Source organism: Dendrobates tinctorius, unplaced genomic scaffold (assembly GCF_039654945.1).
Source record: "Dendrobates tinctorius isolate UK_male_01 unplaced genomic scaffold, ASM3965494v1 ptg000250l, whole genome shotgun sequence".
NCBI classification, from domain to species: Eukaryota; Metazoa; Chordata; class Amphibia; order Anura; family Dendrobatidae; genus Dendrobates; species Dendrobates tinctorius.
The window spans coordinates 48,296,750-48,314,063 of NW_027361917.1; the positions used below are offsets into that span (position 1 = coordinate 48,296,750).

Here is a 17,314-nt window from a genome sequence, read left to right on the forward strand (position 1 = left end):
CATGCGCAGTGCACCTGCCAAGGTCTGCCGGCTGGCACCCAGCAACAATAGGAGATTTTTCCTATTGATTCATTTTGATCACTGTGATAGGGTCTATCACAGTGATTAAAATAAAAATATAGTAAATGAACCCCACCCCTTTATCACCCCCTTAGTTAGGAAAAAATAATAAAATAAAAAAATGTATTTATTTCCATTTTCCCATTAGGGTTAGAGTTGGGTTAAAGTAAGTTGGGCTTGGGGCTAAAGTTAGGGTTGGGGCTAGATTTGGGGTTAGAGTTGGGATTAGGGTTAGGGGTGTGTTGGGGTTAGGGTTGGAGTTAGAATTGGGGGTTTCCACTGTTTAGGCACATCAGGGGCTCTCCTTCCCTTCCGAGCTCTGCCATGCGCCCAAACAGTGGTTTACCTACATATATGGGGTTTTGGCGTACTCGGGACAAATTGCACAACAACTTTTGGGGTCCAATTTCTTCTGTTACCCTTGGGAAAATAAAAAATTGGGGCCAAAAGGTCATTTTTGTAAAAAAAATATGATTATTTTTACGGCTGCACATTATAAACTTCTGTGAAGCACTTGGGGGTTCAAAGTGCTCACCACACATCTAGATAAGTTCCATAGGGGGTCTAGTTTCCAAAATGATGTCACTTGTGGGGGGTTTCCACTGTTTAGGCACATCAGGGGCTCTCCAAATGCAACATGGCATCCAATCTCAATTCCAGCCAATTTTGCATTGAAAAGTCAAATGGCGCTCCTTCCCTTCCGAGCTGTGCCATGCACCCAAAGGCTATGTGCACACGGTGCGGATTCTGCTGCGGATCCGCAGCGTTTCAGGTGCTGCGGGTCCGCAGCAGATTTAGCTGTGTTGTTACAATGGTAACCTAAAAAACGCTGTGCACATGCTGCGGATTTTTCAGCGCGGATTTGCTGCGGGTTCAAATCCGCAGCATGTCAATTCTTTGTGCGGTTTCACACCTTCTCCATTGTAGCGGCGTGAAACCGCAGGGCTAAACTGCAGGCTAATCCACAGGTAAACCGCAGGTCTTTTGACCTGAGATTTTACCTGCGAATTTTTACAAATCCGCGTGGAAAAATCCGCAGGACTAAAATCTACGTGTGCACATAGCCAAACAGTGGTTTACCTGCATATATGGGGTACCAGCGTACTCAGGACAAATTGTTCAACAACTTTTGGGGTTCACTTTCTCCTGTTACCCTTGGTAAAATAAAAAAATTGTATCTGAAGTAAATTTTTTGTGAAAAAATTAAATGTTCATTTTTTTTTTAACATTCCAAAAATTCTTGTGAAGCACCTGAAGGGTTAATAAACTTCTTGAATGTGGTTTTGAGCACCTTGGGGGGCGCACTTTTTAGAATGGTGTCACTTTGGAGTATTTTCTATCCTATAGACCCCTCAAAGTGACTTCAAATGTGATGTGGTCCCCACCAAAAAAATGGTGTTGTAAAAATGAGAAATCGCTGTTTAACCCTTATAACTTCCTAACAAAAAAAAAATTGGTTCCAAAATTGTGCTGATATAAAGCTAACATGTGGGAAATGTTACTTATTAAGTATTTTATGTGACATATCTGTATGATTTAAGGCCATGAAAATTCAAAGTTCGAAAATTGCTAAATTTTCTCCAAATTTCCGTTTTTTTTTTCCCAAATAAACTCAAGTAATATCAAAGACATTTTACCAGTACCACGAAGTACAATATGTCACGAGAAAACAATGTCAGAATCATCAGGGTCCATGGAAGCGTTCCAGAGTTATTACCTCATAAAGGGACAGTGGTCAGAATTGTAAAAATTTGCCTGGTCATTAACATACAAACCACTCTTCAGGGTAAAGGGGTTAAAATCATACTAAACTCTACTGTTCCCCGTAAACTGAGTGCCCTGAATATTCAGTAATGGACTTAAAAATTCTAAATTTCCGATTCAGGTAGTGCTGCTATTGGGCTCATTACCTTATTAGAATGCTGTTTTAATTTCCTGCAGATTTTCTCCAAATTTCCATTCAAGAGTGTACAGTCTGGAGGGAAAATTGCTAAATATCTGCCGCTTCTCCATAAAGGTGCCCAGGTCCTTTGCTAGTCTCCTCTCTTCCTATTGGAGAGGGATTGGCTGGTGACTACTGAAGTTAGTCACTGGCCACAGCGGACGCATTGGTCACTATTGCGGCAACTGATTGGCTGTAGTCGTCACACACAGACCCCATTTAATGTTAGATAGGTATCAGGCAACCATGCAGGTTGCACATTTGTCCAGTATCAATAGTGCTGTATTTTGCCCACAAAGTGGCAAATAGAACCAACTTATAGCCATATTTAGAGCCCAAAAATTGCTGAACAGTAAATTGATGACCTATATGCTACTCTGGAGCACATGCAGAGCCCAGAGACTGCCCTGCATTTAGTGCCCACATGCACAGACCTCATTTACTTGCTCTCTCTCTTTAATTCTTACATTGTTCAGGAGACTAAGGGGCCCGTCACACATAGCGAGATTGCTGATTTTGTGACGCATCAGCGATCTCGCCAGCAATCTTGCTGTGTGTGACACGCATCAGCGACCGCCCCCCCCCCGCCGGGTATCGCTGATCGTGCAGGAATGTCCTGGGCCATTTTTTGATCGTTGGTCTCCCGCTTGTGGCAGCGGGAGCAACGATCAGCGAGCTCCCAGCGTCTGCTTACAGCGCTGGGAGTTGGTATCCAAGGTAAATATCGGGTAACTAAGCGCGCGCGTCGCTTAGTTACCCGCTGTGTACTTTGGATACCTGCGTGCTTGCGCTGGGAGCTGGTATCCAAGGTAAACAGCGGGTAACTAAGTGCCGCACGCTTAGTTACCCGATATTTACCTTGGATACCAGCTCTCAGCGCGAGCACGCTGGTATCCAAGATACACAGCGGGTAACTAAGCGACGCATGCCTTAGTTACCCGATATTTACCTTGGATACCAGCAACCTTGCTGGTCCTGATCGCTGGTGTGTCTGCCTGTTTGGCAGCTCACCAGTGATCATGTAGCGATGCACCAGCGATCCTGACCAGGTCGTATTGTTGTCAGGATCACTGGTGCATCGTTTGGTGTGACGGGACCCTAATTCTTCTCCTTTTGCCAATAAATCCAGGGCCAATTTCAATGAAAGTCAACCAGAATCTTATTTGTGGAAGGAGGGATCTCAGAAAAATAATATACGCTCCATGCAAATACACAAACAGTAGGGTGTAGAATTCAGGTCACTAAGTCTATGTTCACATGTGGCATTTTTGCTGCAAATTTTAAGCTGCGTTTTACAGTTCTGGCAAAGTCTACAAGATTTCAGAAACCTCACGCACGACCATTGTTTTTTTTTTCCTGACTGATTTGGAAAACTGTTGCGTTTTTGCAAACTGCAGCATGTCACTTCTTTCACTCTTTATTGAGCATTTTTGGAGCTTTTTTTCGCCCATAGAAAGTAATTGATAGGTACAAAAGTGTAACAAAAACGCAGCAAATAGTGTCAGGTTTTGCTGTGTTTTGATGCAAAAACATGAAGGAAGTTGCATCATGATTTTTTGGGGGCACTAAAATTTATCAGTAAGCACAAGAGAAAATAAAAATGCAGCAAATATGAAGCAATTCCTGCCTTTTGTAAGCAACTTCTTTACTGACAAGAGAGCAGGTTTTGCCTAAAGAAAAAAAAGCACAAAATGCAATGTGTGAACATAGCCTAATTCTGTATTTCAAAGTTATGTCCTGTGGTGTTCATTACTTTCTCAATTGTCAGATACTGTTAATGTTATATAATGGTTGTTACTTAAAAATAAAAACTCTCTTCTTTTATGCCCACAGGTAAACTCTTCACTTCATGAAAACAGAACAGGTAAATTAACGTTTATATACAGTTTGTTTAGATTTGTCCTGCTGTTTGTGCTGGTGTAATGTGGTTTAGCTACTTCCAACTTATTGTTGTATTAGGCTATGTTCACACGTTGCAGTTTTGCTGCTTTTTTTCTGCAGCCAAAACCTGTAAAAAAAAAAAGTCTGCAGCCAAAATGCAGGTTTTTTTTCTGCTTTTCTTGCTGAGTTTTTGCTGCATCCTCCAGGATCCCAAAGTTCATCTTTGCTTCCACCTTACAAGCATAAACAATACAAGGTGTTAGGCTGCCAAAGCTGGATGTATAGGAAAACATAAAATATTTTTACACAAAAGGGCAATTTGATCAAAATATTTGGGGACAATTTTTTTTACGTTTATTAGGTAATAGGTGTTTGTTTGTTTTTTTTTTTACTTTTAAAGCCCCCCGTTACATATAGCGATATACCGATTTTGTGACGTAGCAGCGATATTGCTAGCGATATCACTATGTCTGATACTTACCTCCGACTGACTCCCCCGCTGCTCATCGCTGGTTGCGCGAGAAGGTCCTGGACCGTTTCTCGTCGTCAGCTTCCTGCTGAGCTTCCTGTGGCGCCGACGAGCAACGCGTGGACGTGGGCGGGAGGATGTCAGGATCGCCTCGTCTGACAGGTAAGTAGCGACCCCCGACTGCTGCTATGTCGCTGGTGAGATCTGCCTGTGTGGCAGCTAAATAGTGACCACTTAGCGATTCAGCAGTGTTGTCGGGATCGCTGGTGCATCGCTAATTGTAACGGTACCCTAACACGTCATTAATTTAATTATCACTAATTTAATTATGGTAAACTTCATAAATTTTGCTGATACTGTAAAAAACAGCTTTTAATTTGCATACAAATGCAGCAAATGAAAAAAAATGCTGCAAAAACTCAAGGTGTGAATATAACATAGACTTTTATGTTTAAATTGTGTAGTTTTTACATTAAGCAAAACTTTGGGAGTCATGTAAATTAGCTTATACCTCCTGCCTTGTGGCTGAGCTAATTTATTAAAGGTTTGAGCATTATTGGACCAGAGCTAACTGAATGGTATCTAGCATTTTAGAACTGTAAGGTGAAATTATAAAACTTGGTAAAATCGTAAGGGAGCTAGTCAGTGAAAACTAATACAAATTCATTTGAATGAAAAATGTACAGCTAGATGTAAGTAAATTTACCAAAAAAGCTTTTATAACGATAACATATCAAAAATGTCCAAGATGTATAAATGCCACCTCAAAAATTATTCATAAACCATAACTACCATTAGTAAATGGCAGAAAAAGAGGCAAAATGCATGATAATAAAACTTCTTCAAAATTTATTATTTACTCAATACATAAAATAAACAAGGGAATATGCACAAAATGCCATGATAATACACAGACCAGAAAAAATTATAATAAAATGCTTGATGTAATAGACAGATTATGTGCAAAATTCACAATAAAAAAAAGTGCTACATGGTGCGAATAATTGTCTGCTGCATATAAAATGCTAGCCACCCTATGGAAAAAGCACAGCCTTTTATTAAATGCACGAAAATCCACTGTTGAGAAAATGGCGTATAACGCCACTCAGAAGGAGCATTCACTTATTTCATATAAATTCCACTCACCTATACCTCAGAAAAATAAAGTGCTTAATGCAATAAAATGGATTTTGTGTGCAAAATATGCAGGAAAAATACATAAAAAAGGTGCTAATAGTTGCCTGCTGCAAATAAATGCTAGCCACCATATTGAAAAGCACAGTCCTATATTCAATGCACTAACCAAGTCCCAACTGAGAGAAAAACAAAGGTGATTCAGTTTCATTAGGAATGTTCATCCACTTGCTGCATGAAAAGCTGCTAGCCACTTAAACCTCTTTATTTTGCTGCATATAAAACACTAATCATCTATGGGCATAATGATCTCCTGAACTTAAATATGTTACAGGTACTGGTCTGGTCTGTCACAGCCACCCCGACAGCGCCGTGTCGCCTCACAGGCTTCCTCAAATGGGCTAGCATTTATTTGCAGCAGGCAACTATTAGCACCTTTTTTATGCACTTTTCCTGCATATTTTGCACACAAAATCCATTTTATTGCATTAAGCACTTTATTTTTCTGAGGTATAGGTGAGTGGAAATTATATGAAATAAGTGAATGCTCCTTCTGAGTGGCGTTATACACCATTTTCTCAACAGTGGATTTTTGTGCATTTAATAAAAGGCTGTGCTTTTTTCAATAGGGTGGCTAGCATTTTATATGCAGCAGACAATTATTGGCACCTCCTTGCATGTATCACTTTTTTCATTGTGAATTTTGCACATATTCTGTCTATTACAGCAAGCATTTTATTATAATTTTTGCTATCTATCAAACAATAAGTTTTTGATTACATGAGTTTTATGGTGTTTTCCGGTCATATTTTCTGATATGGTTTCTGGTCTGTGTATTATCATGGCATTTTGTGTATATTCCCTTGTTTATTTTATGTATTGAGTAAATAATACATTTTGAAGAAATTTTATTATCATGCTTTTTGCCTCTTTTTCTGCCATTTACTAATGGTACTTATGGTTTATGTATAGCGATAACAAGGAAGACTCTGTTCACACTGCTGATGTGTTCCAGTCTATTGGGAATTAAGTCTTTTTGGGCATAATCCCCGGGCACAAACTTGCAAGAAACTCTCATGAGCCTCGCACCTTAAGGCTGGAGTCACACTAACCAGCGCAAAATACGCTCCATAGTTTACATGCGTAATACGGATGAATGACCCCTAAATAGTGCGCCGTAGGTCATCCGTAAGCCAGGTGCGGTCGCGTATTTTGCGCATGTCTGCATCCGTATGTAATCCGTGTGTCATCCGTATGCAATCCGTATGGCGAGATTTTCTCGCAGCCTTGCAAAATGGATATTTAATGGTTTTGAGGCCTGCTAACAATTTAAATCATTAGCCTGCACCCTATTTAGACACTCAGAAACAGGTGGCTGCCTCCATTCTGTCCATTTGTGAGCTAGCTTTCACGAGGTGTGTTGGTGTTCTTTGTGCAACATGGCTGAGGGTCTGAGATTCAATACAACTGAGCAGGTTCTCTTTAACTGGCTTTTGTCATGGCTCTTTGGGCAACCATACCCAGTGATAGTGGATCCGCGGAGGAGGAGACGCATGTGGGTCCATCCACTTTTGAGGCAACGACTCACAAGAGGTCATTTTCACCGCCTCTATTCTTCTCTACGGGAGCATCTGGAAAAATTCTACCAATACTGTCGCATGAGCATTTTCACATTTGATCGACTCTTGGAGACAGTGCGCCCTGGGATAACCTTTCAGGACACAAGGATGCGCAAAGCCATATCTGCAGAGGAGCGACTTCTACTCACAATACGGTATGTACTGTTCATAATGTGTGGGCTAAAGTATGTTTTTTTGCCTTCTTGGACAAAGTTTTATGCCCTCATCTAACTCCAAATATGTTTCAACTTACACACCAGAATGGTAGCTCTAATATGAACTGCATATCACTTAGTCATTGTGCAACCAAATATGTGTGTGTTATTCTATCTCAATTCCTCCAAAGTTTGGTCGGCATGTAACTGATGTTTTTGGACTTTAGGCATTCTAAAATTATCAATTTATGTTGTTCTACAGCTTCCTGTCCACTGGCCTGTCTTATGCCGCCCTCCACCATGAGTTTCTCATTGGAAGATCAACCATTTCAGGCATAGTGAGGTCTACATGTACAGAAATCTGGACAAGACTCCATCAAGTCGTCATGCCCGAGCCCAGGATGGAAGACTGGTTGAGGATATCAAGGGACTTTGAGGAGGACTGCCAGTTTCCAAATTGTATTGGGGCCCTGGATGGCAAACATATCCGGGTGCGTAAGCCGCCGAACTCTGGCTCCCAATTCTTCAATTATAAACAATACTTTTCTGTTGTATTGTTGGCTCTGGTAGACCCTCAATACAAGTTTATAATTGTTGACATTGGGGCCTATGGAAGGATGGGAGACTCTAGAGTCTTCAATACTTCTATTATGGGTCGGCGGCTACACACCAACCAGTTGGATCTACCACCACCACGCCAGCTACCAGGCTCCCCTGAAGAATCAGTCCCTTATGTCCTTGTGGCAGATGAGGCCTTTCAGTTATCGCGCAATGTCATGAGGCCATATCTCCGGCGCAACCTTGACCACAGGCGCAGAATTTTTAACTTGCACCTATCACGTGCTAGGCGACTGGTGGAGTGTTCCTTTGGGATTCTTTGTGCAAAATGGCGGGTACTCCAGTCTGCCATTCAGTTGAGTGAACAAAATGTGAATGAAGTTGTGAAAGCCTGTGTTGTTCTGCATAACTTTACCAGGATACATGAATGTTCCTCCTCTGATGGTGTTGTACGTAGGCCGGACAATGTGCGTAGGGTGAGACCACCTATGAACCCTCAACGTAGACCGCTCTCTGGCCTCAAAGTGTGTGATATTTTCACTAATTACTTTATCTCACCTGAGGGGGCAACTTCTTGGCAAGAGCATGCTGTGTCTATGTTATAATTTGTTTCTTTAAGTGTGTCTAAATATATATTACTCAACCCCTTATGATTCTATGACTGTTTCATTGCATTGGTTAGTGTATGTTAGTATGTTGTCAGGGTTTGTGAAAAATCACAGACGTTAACTATAGCAGACAAATTTTTAGTTTTGCCTTTTTTTGTTTGGTTGCTTAAAGGCAACCATAATATTGCCATAAGAACATTTTGGCAATGGGCAAAATGACCCTTTGTGCCTTCTTCAACTTTTTTGAAAAGTAACATTACATAACATAACCCAAAAAAAGATTAGGCAATAACAACATTGCTGCATGAGAATATTAAACTAGAAAAGAAAAAAATAGGTGATCTCCATCACCAAAATTAATGCTAAAAGATAACACTCACATTTCTTCATAATGTTTTCCAATCATAGAAATATTCCACCATGACAGGCAAGGCTACCTCACGGCTTTCAGACAGATATTACCTGTCTGTAGAACAGAGAATATTTAACCATGCTATACTGGAAAGGATGAAAAAACAAAACTCACTTGTTAAGACATAGAGAGAGCGTGATATTCTGAAGGCTGGTCGCCTTGATTTGTTTTACTATAGATTGCTAGCAAAAAAGGTGACTACTTCACTAAGGCCAGCACGCCTTTCCTAGGCATTAGCAAGTGAGTAGTGTATTTTCATCCTTTCATTTTACAGTATAGCGCGTTGAAATATTCTCTTTTGTACACACATGTAATATCTGTCTGAAAGGCGTGAGGTAGCCTTGCCTGTCATGATGGAATCTTTCATATGATTGGAAAACATTGTGAAAAAATTAGAATATTAAATTAGGTAAAAAAGTTTGGTGATGGAGAACACCTGTTTTTTCCTTTCTATTTGGAGCACCAGTTAAACCGCACTGGACATCTCCGGCCATCAGACTTATAAATCCTCATAGGTTGGGGAAGGGGAACGTGGAAGAGCAGCCTGTGGGTGCTGCTGGACACTGTGGCCAACATCGCCCTGTGTGGGGCCATACTGTTGCCCATGATGCTGGAATTGTCCTGCCTCCTGGGACTGTTGGGGATACTGGCCAGAGTAATGATGATGGTGAGGGGCATCTTGTTGGCTGTGGTAGGCACGTGGCTCATACCCACCAAGATAGCCAGATCGTCCCCAACCAGGTTGGGACCAGCCTCCAACACTGGGTGGGTACGAGTGGCCATATTGGTGGGGTTGGCTAGAGGCTGACATTTGTGGCTGCTGAATAGAAGGTTGGGTAGTGGGAGGAAGGGGTTGAGGTGTTGGCCCACGTATTAGGGGCTGTTCGGACCCTGCTTGAGCAAGCATCTGTGTGGATGGTCTCATGCGCATTAGATTTCGGGGGGAGAGCTGCCACCTCTCCAGATATTCGAATAGCTCATATGGGGTATTGGGGGGGGTGCTTGCATCAAGCAGGATCTGAATACATCCCCTAATACGGAGCCTGACCTCACGGGTAAGGGCACGGAGATAAAGGGTGAGGCTACGTGCGTAGGCCTCCTCCCCATAGTCTGTAGTTACACTCGATAAAAAATTGAGCACCCCTGTGTCCACATTGGTCCTGCTCTCTTGAATAGTGACCTGGCGCCTTCTTCGTGTTCACCGTGATGTAAGAGCAGCCTGTGGGGAGGCCCTGATCTGGCCAGTTGGGCTGCTGCTCAAGTTGCCCGGCTCTTCCAGGATGGGTGATGGGGCAGCAGCAGACCGTCCTGGTGGTGTTGTGTGTTGGGCAGCCATTGGGTTGTCCTGTGATGCCTCATATTCTGCCTTCCTTCTTGTAGGGGGAGAAGATGGGCCAGCCACCTCATCCCCTACAGGATCTATTATGGGCTCTGCCTCTGAGACCGTTCCTTGATCCGTAAGGTTGGATTGAGTTCTGTTATGAAATAGAACAGAGGCAAAAATGCATCAATATTTTTGGCCCTGTAAAGTATTTGTGTAATGTGGTGTGAGGTATCTACTTACGGTCTCAGATCCAGAATTGGGGCGAGGAAGGACAGCCGGTCATAGTAGATGTACTTCCTTTTAACATATCCATCATCCCCACTCCTGGACCGCTGCTGGCGTTCCCGGCGGTACTGGTCCCGGATGCTTCGCCAGCGTTTCATCACATCTTCCACTGCAATGTGACAGGAAATATTGTCAAATTCACATATTTGAGAGGTCACATTTTCTACCAGTAGTCTAGGCATGGGGCCTTCTGGGGTGTGCTTTATACCCATGGTGGCAGATACACAGGGTCTCTTTAGCTACACTTAATAATAGTTTTATCTAGGAGGATGAGGAGCTTGTGGCCTAACCCCAAATTATGGCTGTGTGAAGCCACGTGTCACATCCAAATCTAACGGCCTCATGAGGCTAAAAGTACATGCACAGGAAGGGGGGTGCTGATTCTATATTCCTTTTTTGTTGCGCGCTAAGGTTACTCATGTTTTGCGTTGTACTTACAAATTTTATGCTGCTCCTCACGTGGTCGGTCACAAAAGTCATGGTACATCTGGCGACAGATGCGCCTCCATGACGCCTCCTTTCTTGCCCGGTTTGCATAATTTGCATCGCGTTGGTCCCAGATTTCGGGATGCTCCTGCACCAGGACAATGAGCATCTCAACATTTATGTACGTGGACGCCATGCTGCTGCTGTACTCCGTGGAGGCGTACTTCCTGGATGTCTGGAGCGCTTTTTGAGCTCATTTGCATGTCTAGGCTTCCTGATGATGGATTGGCCCATTTCCTGTCACCAGCCAAAAGACCTGCGTATTGCTCGCAGGTCACACGTCTGGTCCGTGTGTAATCCGTATTTTTTGCGCGCCCATAGACTTGCATTGGCGTACTACGGGCGTAGTACGCTGACAATCGCGGCATGCTGCGATTGGCACGGAGCGTAGGATACGGATGAGAAATATACGCCTGGTGTGAGTGACCCCCATAGAGAATCATTTGTCCGTGTCTAATGCGTGCTTTTAGCGCCTCTCACTCGGCCGTATTCCTCGGCAGTGTGACCCCGGCCTTATACCCGACACTGCCACCGACACTCGTACCGGGAGTGCTCAGTTGCATAGAAATACATGCAGCCGCACCCACCGGTCCCGAGTGCTGGCGTCAGTGCCGGGTATTGATATTTTTCCATGTTTTTTTTCATGTCTTTATTACTGTTATTTTTTGAGCATTTTTCTTTTTCACTCCATTGAATAATGAACACACCGTTATTGTTTTTTTAAAATAAAAACAGTGTCAAGGGGCAGCAAAAGTCATTTTTCTATCAAAATTCATATTTTCTTTCTTTTGAGCATTTTCTTTTACCTCAGTATTTTACATTGGTATTTGTAAGCCAAAAGCAGGAGTAGGTGAAGAATAAAGGAAAATTGTAATAGAAACACGTCACCACTTCTGTGTTTATCACCCACTCCTGGTTTTGGCTGATAAACACTGAGGTAAAATACTGACCGAATCCTGAGGTAAAAGGCAACATTCACCGGATCAGTATTTGGTCAGTATTTTACCACAGTATTTGTAAAAGAACACCAGGTGTGGGTGATAAATACAGAAGTGGTGACAGGTTTCTATTATACTTTTCCTCTGATTGTTCCACTCCTGGTTTTGGCTTACAAATACTGAGGTAAAAAACTCACCCAATTCTAAAGGTGTGATTGTGACGTAAATGTAATCTGTCATCAGATTGTGAACATTTGGAAATAAATGTTTAATAATGTCTTTGTCTTAGATGACTCCAATGATGCTATAGCTGGTGATGGTCACACAACAGACGGGTTTGGTCAAGCACCCAATGTCATTGAGAAAGAAGAAATGTTGGAAATAAATAAAGTCACAAAGCAAACTTGGATGGAGTTTTCTGACTTTGGCCGCTGTTTCCAGTATGTTGCTCACTTCTTTAGTAATAAATGTGATCTACTCCTTTTTTGTTCTTGTAAGCAGTCATGGTTAAAGGGAATCTGTCACCCCCCTGGACATATATGACCTATTAATATGGGCACACAGGTAATAAAAATGTCACACTAGTCTTACCTGTATGCCTCATAATAACGGTCTTGTTGCTGAGAAATGTTACAGTCTGTCTTTATGTTAATGATTTCTTCCAGGCTCTGGGGCGTGCGGTGCCTGGATGAAATCCCTGCCCCCTGTCCTCATTACAATACTACCCCCACTCCCATGCACATCTGTTATGGCCCCGGAATCATGCGCCTGCGCACTGCACTCCCTCAAATACCTCATCCTCCCTTCTATGGGCACTGCATTTACGGATCTTCTACGTAGGCGACTTCCGCTCCAGTGACCTCCAGTGTGTGTGCCAATAAGGTGCTCTCCCTACTTCCTCCCTGCATAGTCATTGCCATGTACACATGGTTCCTAGCGGTGACTGTGCAGGGAAGAAGTAGAGAGAGCTTCTTATCGGCATTCACATCAGAGGTCACAGTGACTCGCCAGCACCTGCGTAGAAGCTCCCTGAGTGCAGCACCCACAGAAGAGAGGATGAGGTATGCATTTCTGAGGAGTACAAGGCGCAGGATTCCGGGGCCATAACTGACACTGATGGAATTAGGGTTGTATTGTAATGAGGACAGGAGGCAGGATTTCTTCCAGGTCTTACACACCCCGGAGACTGGAAGAAATCATTAACATAAAGAGAGAATACAACATTTCTCAGCAACAAGACCATTAATATGAGGCATACAGGTAGGACTAGTGTAACATTTCTACAGAGTGGGCCATTTATATGGATACCCCTAAATAAAATTGGAAAGGTTGGTGACCCAGATCGGCGCACTGAATTTGCAGAATGGGCAAAACAAAAATTGGAACAGGACCCTCAGTTTACACAGAACATTATGTTCAGTGATGAGGCAAACTTTTTTGGGTGGGACATTTACACCTAAATAAAATGGGAATGGTGACAGTTTTCTTGCATAGGGTGTTAACCTCTGCGACATGTCAATGGCTGTAAACAAATAGAAAATTGTAAATAAGTCATGAAAGAATAAAGTTACGTTAAAACCAAGCTTTGATGTGTCACATGACCCTCCTCCCATTGAAAAAAAATAAAGTTGGATCCAAAATGGCCGCCTTCAAAATGGCCACCATGGTCACCACCCATCTTGAAAAGTTTTCCCCTCCAATATACTAATATGCACAAACAGGAAGTTGATATCACCAACCATTCTCATTTTATTTAGGTGTATCTATATTAAATGACCCACCCTGTATTACCTGCATGCCCATATTAATAGGTCATATATGTCCTGGAGGGTGACAGATTTCCTTTAATAATAATGGATTGATACTTAGTAATGACCATTTTTATTATGTGTTGTGTATCTGTCTTCACTGATACTATATATTCCAAAAATACAATTTACCCTCTGCTAACAGACTGACTAGAGCATACAAAACAACAAATACCATAAACCCAAGGTCTCCACAATATAGGGTAAGGTGTCAGTCCACACTCACTCAGAAATGTCCATAAGCAGTGGGCTGCACTTCACATAGCAATATACGGTGCTCAAAAAACAATTTTGCTCCTGATAAAATAACCAAGTTCAAAAAAATAGAGGTGACCAACAATAGTTTTTCTAGTTTAAAAAACAACTTAACATTTATTAGAAGAAAAATTAAAATAATTTAAAATTTCAGAAATGGGTGTTGGAATAGGATGTACAGGTAAAAATAATGAATAAGTAGCAGCTGAATATACAAAGTTATTGAACTCTGATTCCATTGTAAATCATTGATTAAAAAATAACCAATAGCAAAAGTAGAAAAAATGCTTTTATGGTATGATTATTTTTTCTTATCAGGATAAACCTGAAGTTAATCAGATTTTGACCACTATTAGCACTTTATCATTCTTACTTGTTTTTTTGACACTGGCACTTTAGAAAATATTGGATGATTTTGTTTGTCCCACCGGGTGTTAAATGATTTACAATGAAATCAGAGTTAAATAACATTGTATATTCAGCTGCTACTTATTCATTATTTTTACCTGTACCTCCTATTCCAACACCTATTTCTGAAATTTTAAATGTTTTAATTTTCCTTCTAATAAATGTTAAGTTTTTTTTTAAAAAAAAAAACTATAAGGCTAGGTTCACATTGCGTTATGGCAGTCCATTTAACGGATGCGTTAAACGGACTGCGCTAACGCTATTCTTCTTTTGATCGTGTTTGAGCTATCACGTTAGCGCAGCTGCTCCTTCTGCACTAGCCATGACGCACCCTCGAACGCGTTAGACCGTGTCCGAGGCTAACGCATTCTGATTTTTACATGCATTAGCGATGCGCTAGGTTATGGCAGTCTATGGGTGCGTTAACGGTTGCGTTACATCGCGTTAATGCCACTTTGTAACGCATCTGAAACGGACTGCCATAACACAATGTGAACCTAGCCTAAAAACTATTGTTGGTCACTTTAATTTTTTGCATCTAGTTATTTTATCTGGTGCAAAATTGTTTTTTGAGTCTTTATGGGCTATGCCTAGAGTCGGAGAATCCCATTAACCCAGGAATAACTCCCCTACTGGTTAATCCTCAAAGTATATAAACGAAGATAACTATGTCCGTTTTTATAAGGGACTAGTCCTTTAAATGTATATAGTAGCTGTGAGTCAGTAGTGCAGAGCACATGTCCTTTACTATGCTTCCTCTCAAGACAACCCACTACATCTCATTCAATAGCACCTATGCATAGTACTTAACCGGACCATCTAGACATCATGATTGCACACAACCCGTCTTCATCATGATATTGTGCTTGTTCCCTAACTAATCATAGCGAAACTCATTATTGGATGCTGCTGATGGTACATACAGATTCTGCCATAGCAGATAACATTCACACTGTCAGCGTGTTAGTAAGCTCATCTCCTATCCAGAGAAGCCGGAATTCTAATAGCTTAGCGCCATCCCTAAACTCATGCTGGCATTATTCGCTGACATCCATAGAATGGCATGCTCAGTGTATCACATCACTGAAAGGAGCATGCACCACATGCATTACGATCAAAAGTTATACCTGATTTTCACTGGAAATACAGAGATACTCAGGACTTGGAAGCACACAAAGGAGTCAGTTTTTCTGATTTTCTTTCAGTTACAGTTCACTGACTCTAGAGCGTTATGAAGAGGCTACTGTAAGATCTGAAATTAAGCAATTGCCGAAAATAAAGTGAGATGTCTGAATGTTGAAAGAGTTATATCTTTCACTTTTTTTCCAAGAGCACTTTCAATGTGTTTATTAGCATTGTCGTAATTATAGTATGGTATTTATAATCATTAAATAAACCACGTACAAAATAAAAAAGGTACAGAACAAGTAATCAGAAGGTCAATGTTTCAAAAATTGTTCTGTTCCTCCGATTTAGAAACGTCTTAGAAGTTCAGATCCTTATTGATACATACAGGCAATGAAGAGCCCTCCCTATTTAACCCCTTCACCCAGGCCCTTTTTCATTTTCGCGTTTCTGTTTTTCGCTCACCTTCTTCCCAGAGACACCACTTTTTTTATTTTTCAGTCGATATGGCCACGTAAGAGCTTGTTTTTTGTGGGACGAGTTGTACTTTTGAACGACACCTTTGGCTTTACCATATCGTGTACTTGAAAATGAGAAATTCCAAGTGCGGTAAAATTGCAAAAAAAGTGCAATTCCACAACTGTTTTTTGGATTTTTTTTCTTTTTTTTTTTTACAATGCTCACCAAATGTAAAACTGACCTGCCAATATGATTCTCCAGGTCATTGCAAGTATGTAGATACCAAACATGTCTAGGTTGTTTTTCATTAAATGGTGAAAAAAATCAAAAGTTTGTTAAAAAAAATTGCGCCATTTTCCAAGATGTAGCGTCTCCATATTTCGTGATCTGGGGCTGGTTAAGGGCTTATTTTGAGTGCCAAGATACCAGTTTGATGTGGATGCAATCTTTTGATCGCCCTTTATTGCGACAAAAAAAATGTATTTCTTGCGTTTTGACTTTTTTCCGCTACGCCGTTTACTGATCGGATTAATTCTTTGTATAGATTGGTAGAATGGGGCGATTCTGAATGTGGTGATACCAAATATGTGTATTTTTTACTGTTTTATTTTGAATGGGAAGAATGGGGGGTGGTTTTTAAATTTTTAAATATTTTTAAAAACATTTTTTTACTTTTTGCAAGCTTCCATAGTCTCTGTGGGACACTAGAAGCTGCAGTACTTTGATCACCTGTGTAAAATTAGGAATTATGGTAAGACATAAAGATCATCCTATGATGCCCATGTCCCCTGTAAAAAAAAAAACAAAAAAAAAAACCATATCCTTCACCTGTACAAAGTGAATTTAATCCATACTGTTCCAAGCCGTAATCTATCTCTGCGACATCTGATTTTCAAAATGAATGGTAACATGATGCGACCGTTCACACTGAAAATCACAACACCATGAGCTGCCACGTGCACAGCTTCAGTGACACACGGTGACTTCATAGAGGTTACCGCAGGTCACTGAAGTTGTGTTCTCACTGGCAGATCACTGTGGGCGGCCCAGTGAACTGCGGTGACCTCAATGCCTTTAGCAGCTGGCCAACAAAAACATTCCAAATCAGCTTCCAAATTTTAGAAAAATTTATTGGACATAAAAACAGAGAGACGGACAAGCTGCACCAATACTGAGACAACGCGTTTCGAACTATAGTAGTTCTTTTTCAAAGCTGCTTGCAATAAGAACACCATGCAGTTATATACCTCTACCTCCTATTTGCAAGCCAACACACATAAGGTGCATAATGACCTTTAAAACACATTTTTTACAAAACATAAGAAAAAAGCAAGAAAAAATACATTAAATAAATCATTGTTTAAAAAACACATACAAAGATTGCAAAA

The 17,314-nt window shown here is 41.3% G+C and overlaps 1 protein-coding gene across 1 annotated transcript in view; it reads left to right on the forward strand.

Moving 5' to 3' along the window:
* Positions 1–17,314, forward strand: part of ADGB (androglobin) — a 463,044-nt gene that overhangs the window by 180,812 nt on the left and 264,918 nt on the right. The window contains exons 14-15 of the mRNA XM_073557676.1: positions 3,836–3,866; positions 12,161–12,311. Coding sequence (XP_073413777.1) covers positions 3,836–3,866; positions 12,161–12,311 — 182 coding nt within the window. The remainder of the gene's footprint in view (positions 1–3,835; positions 3,867–12,160; positions 12,312–17,314) is intronic.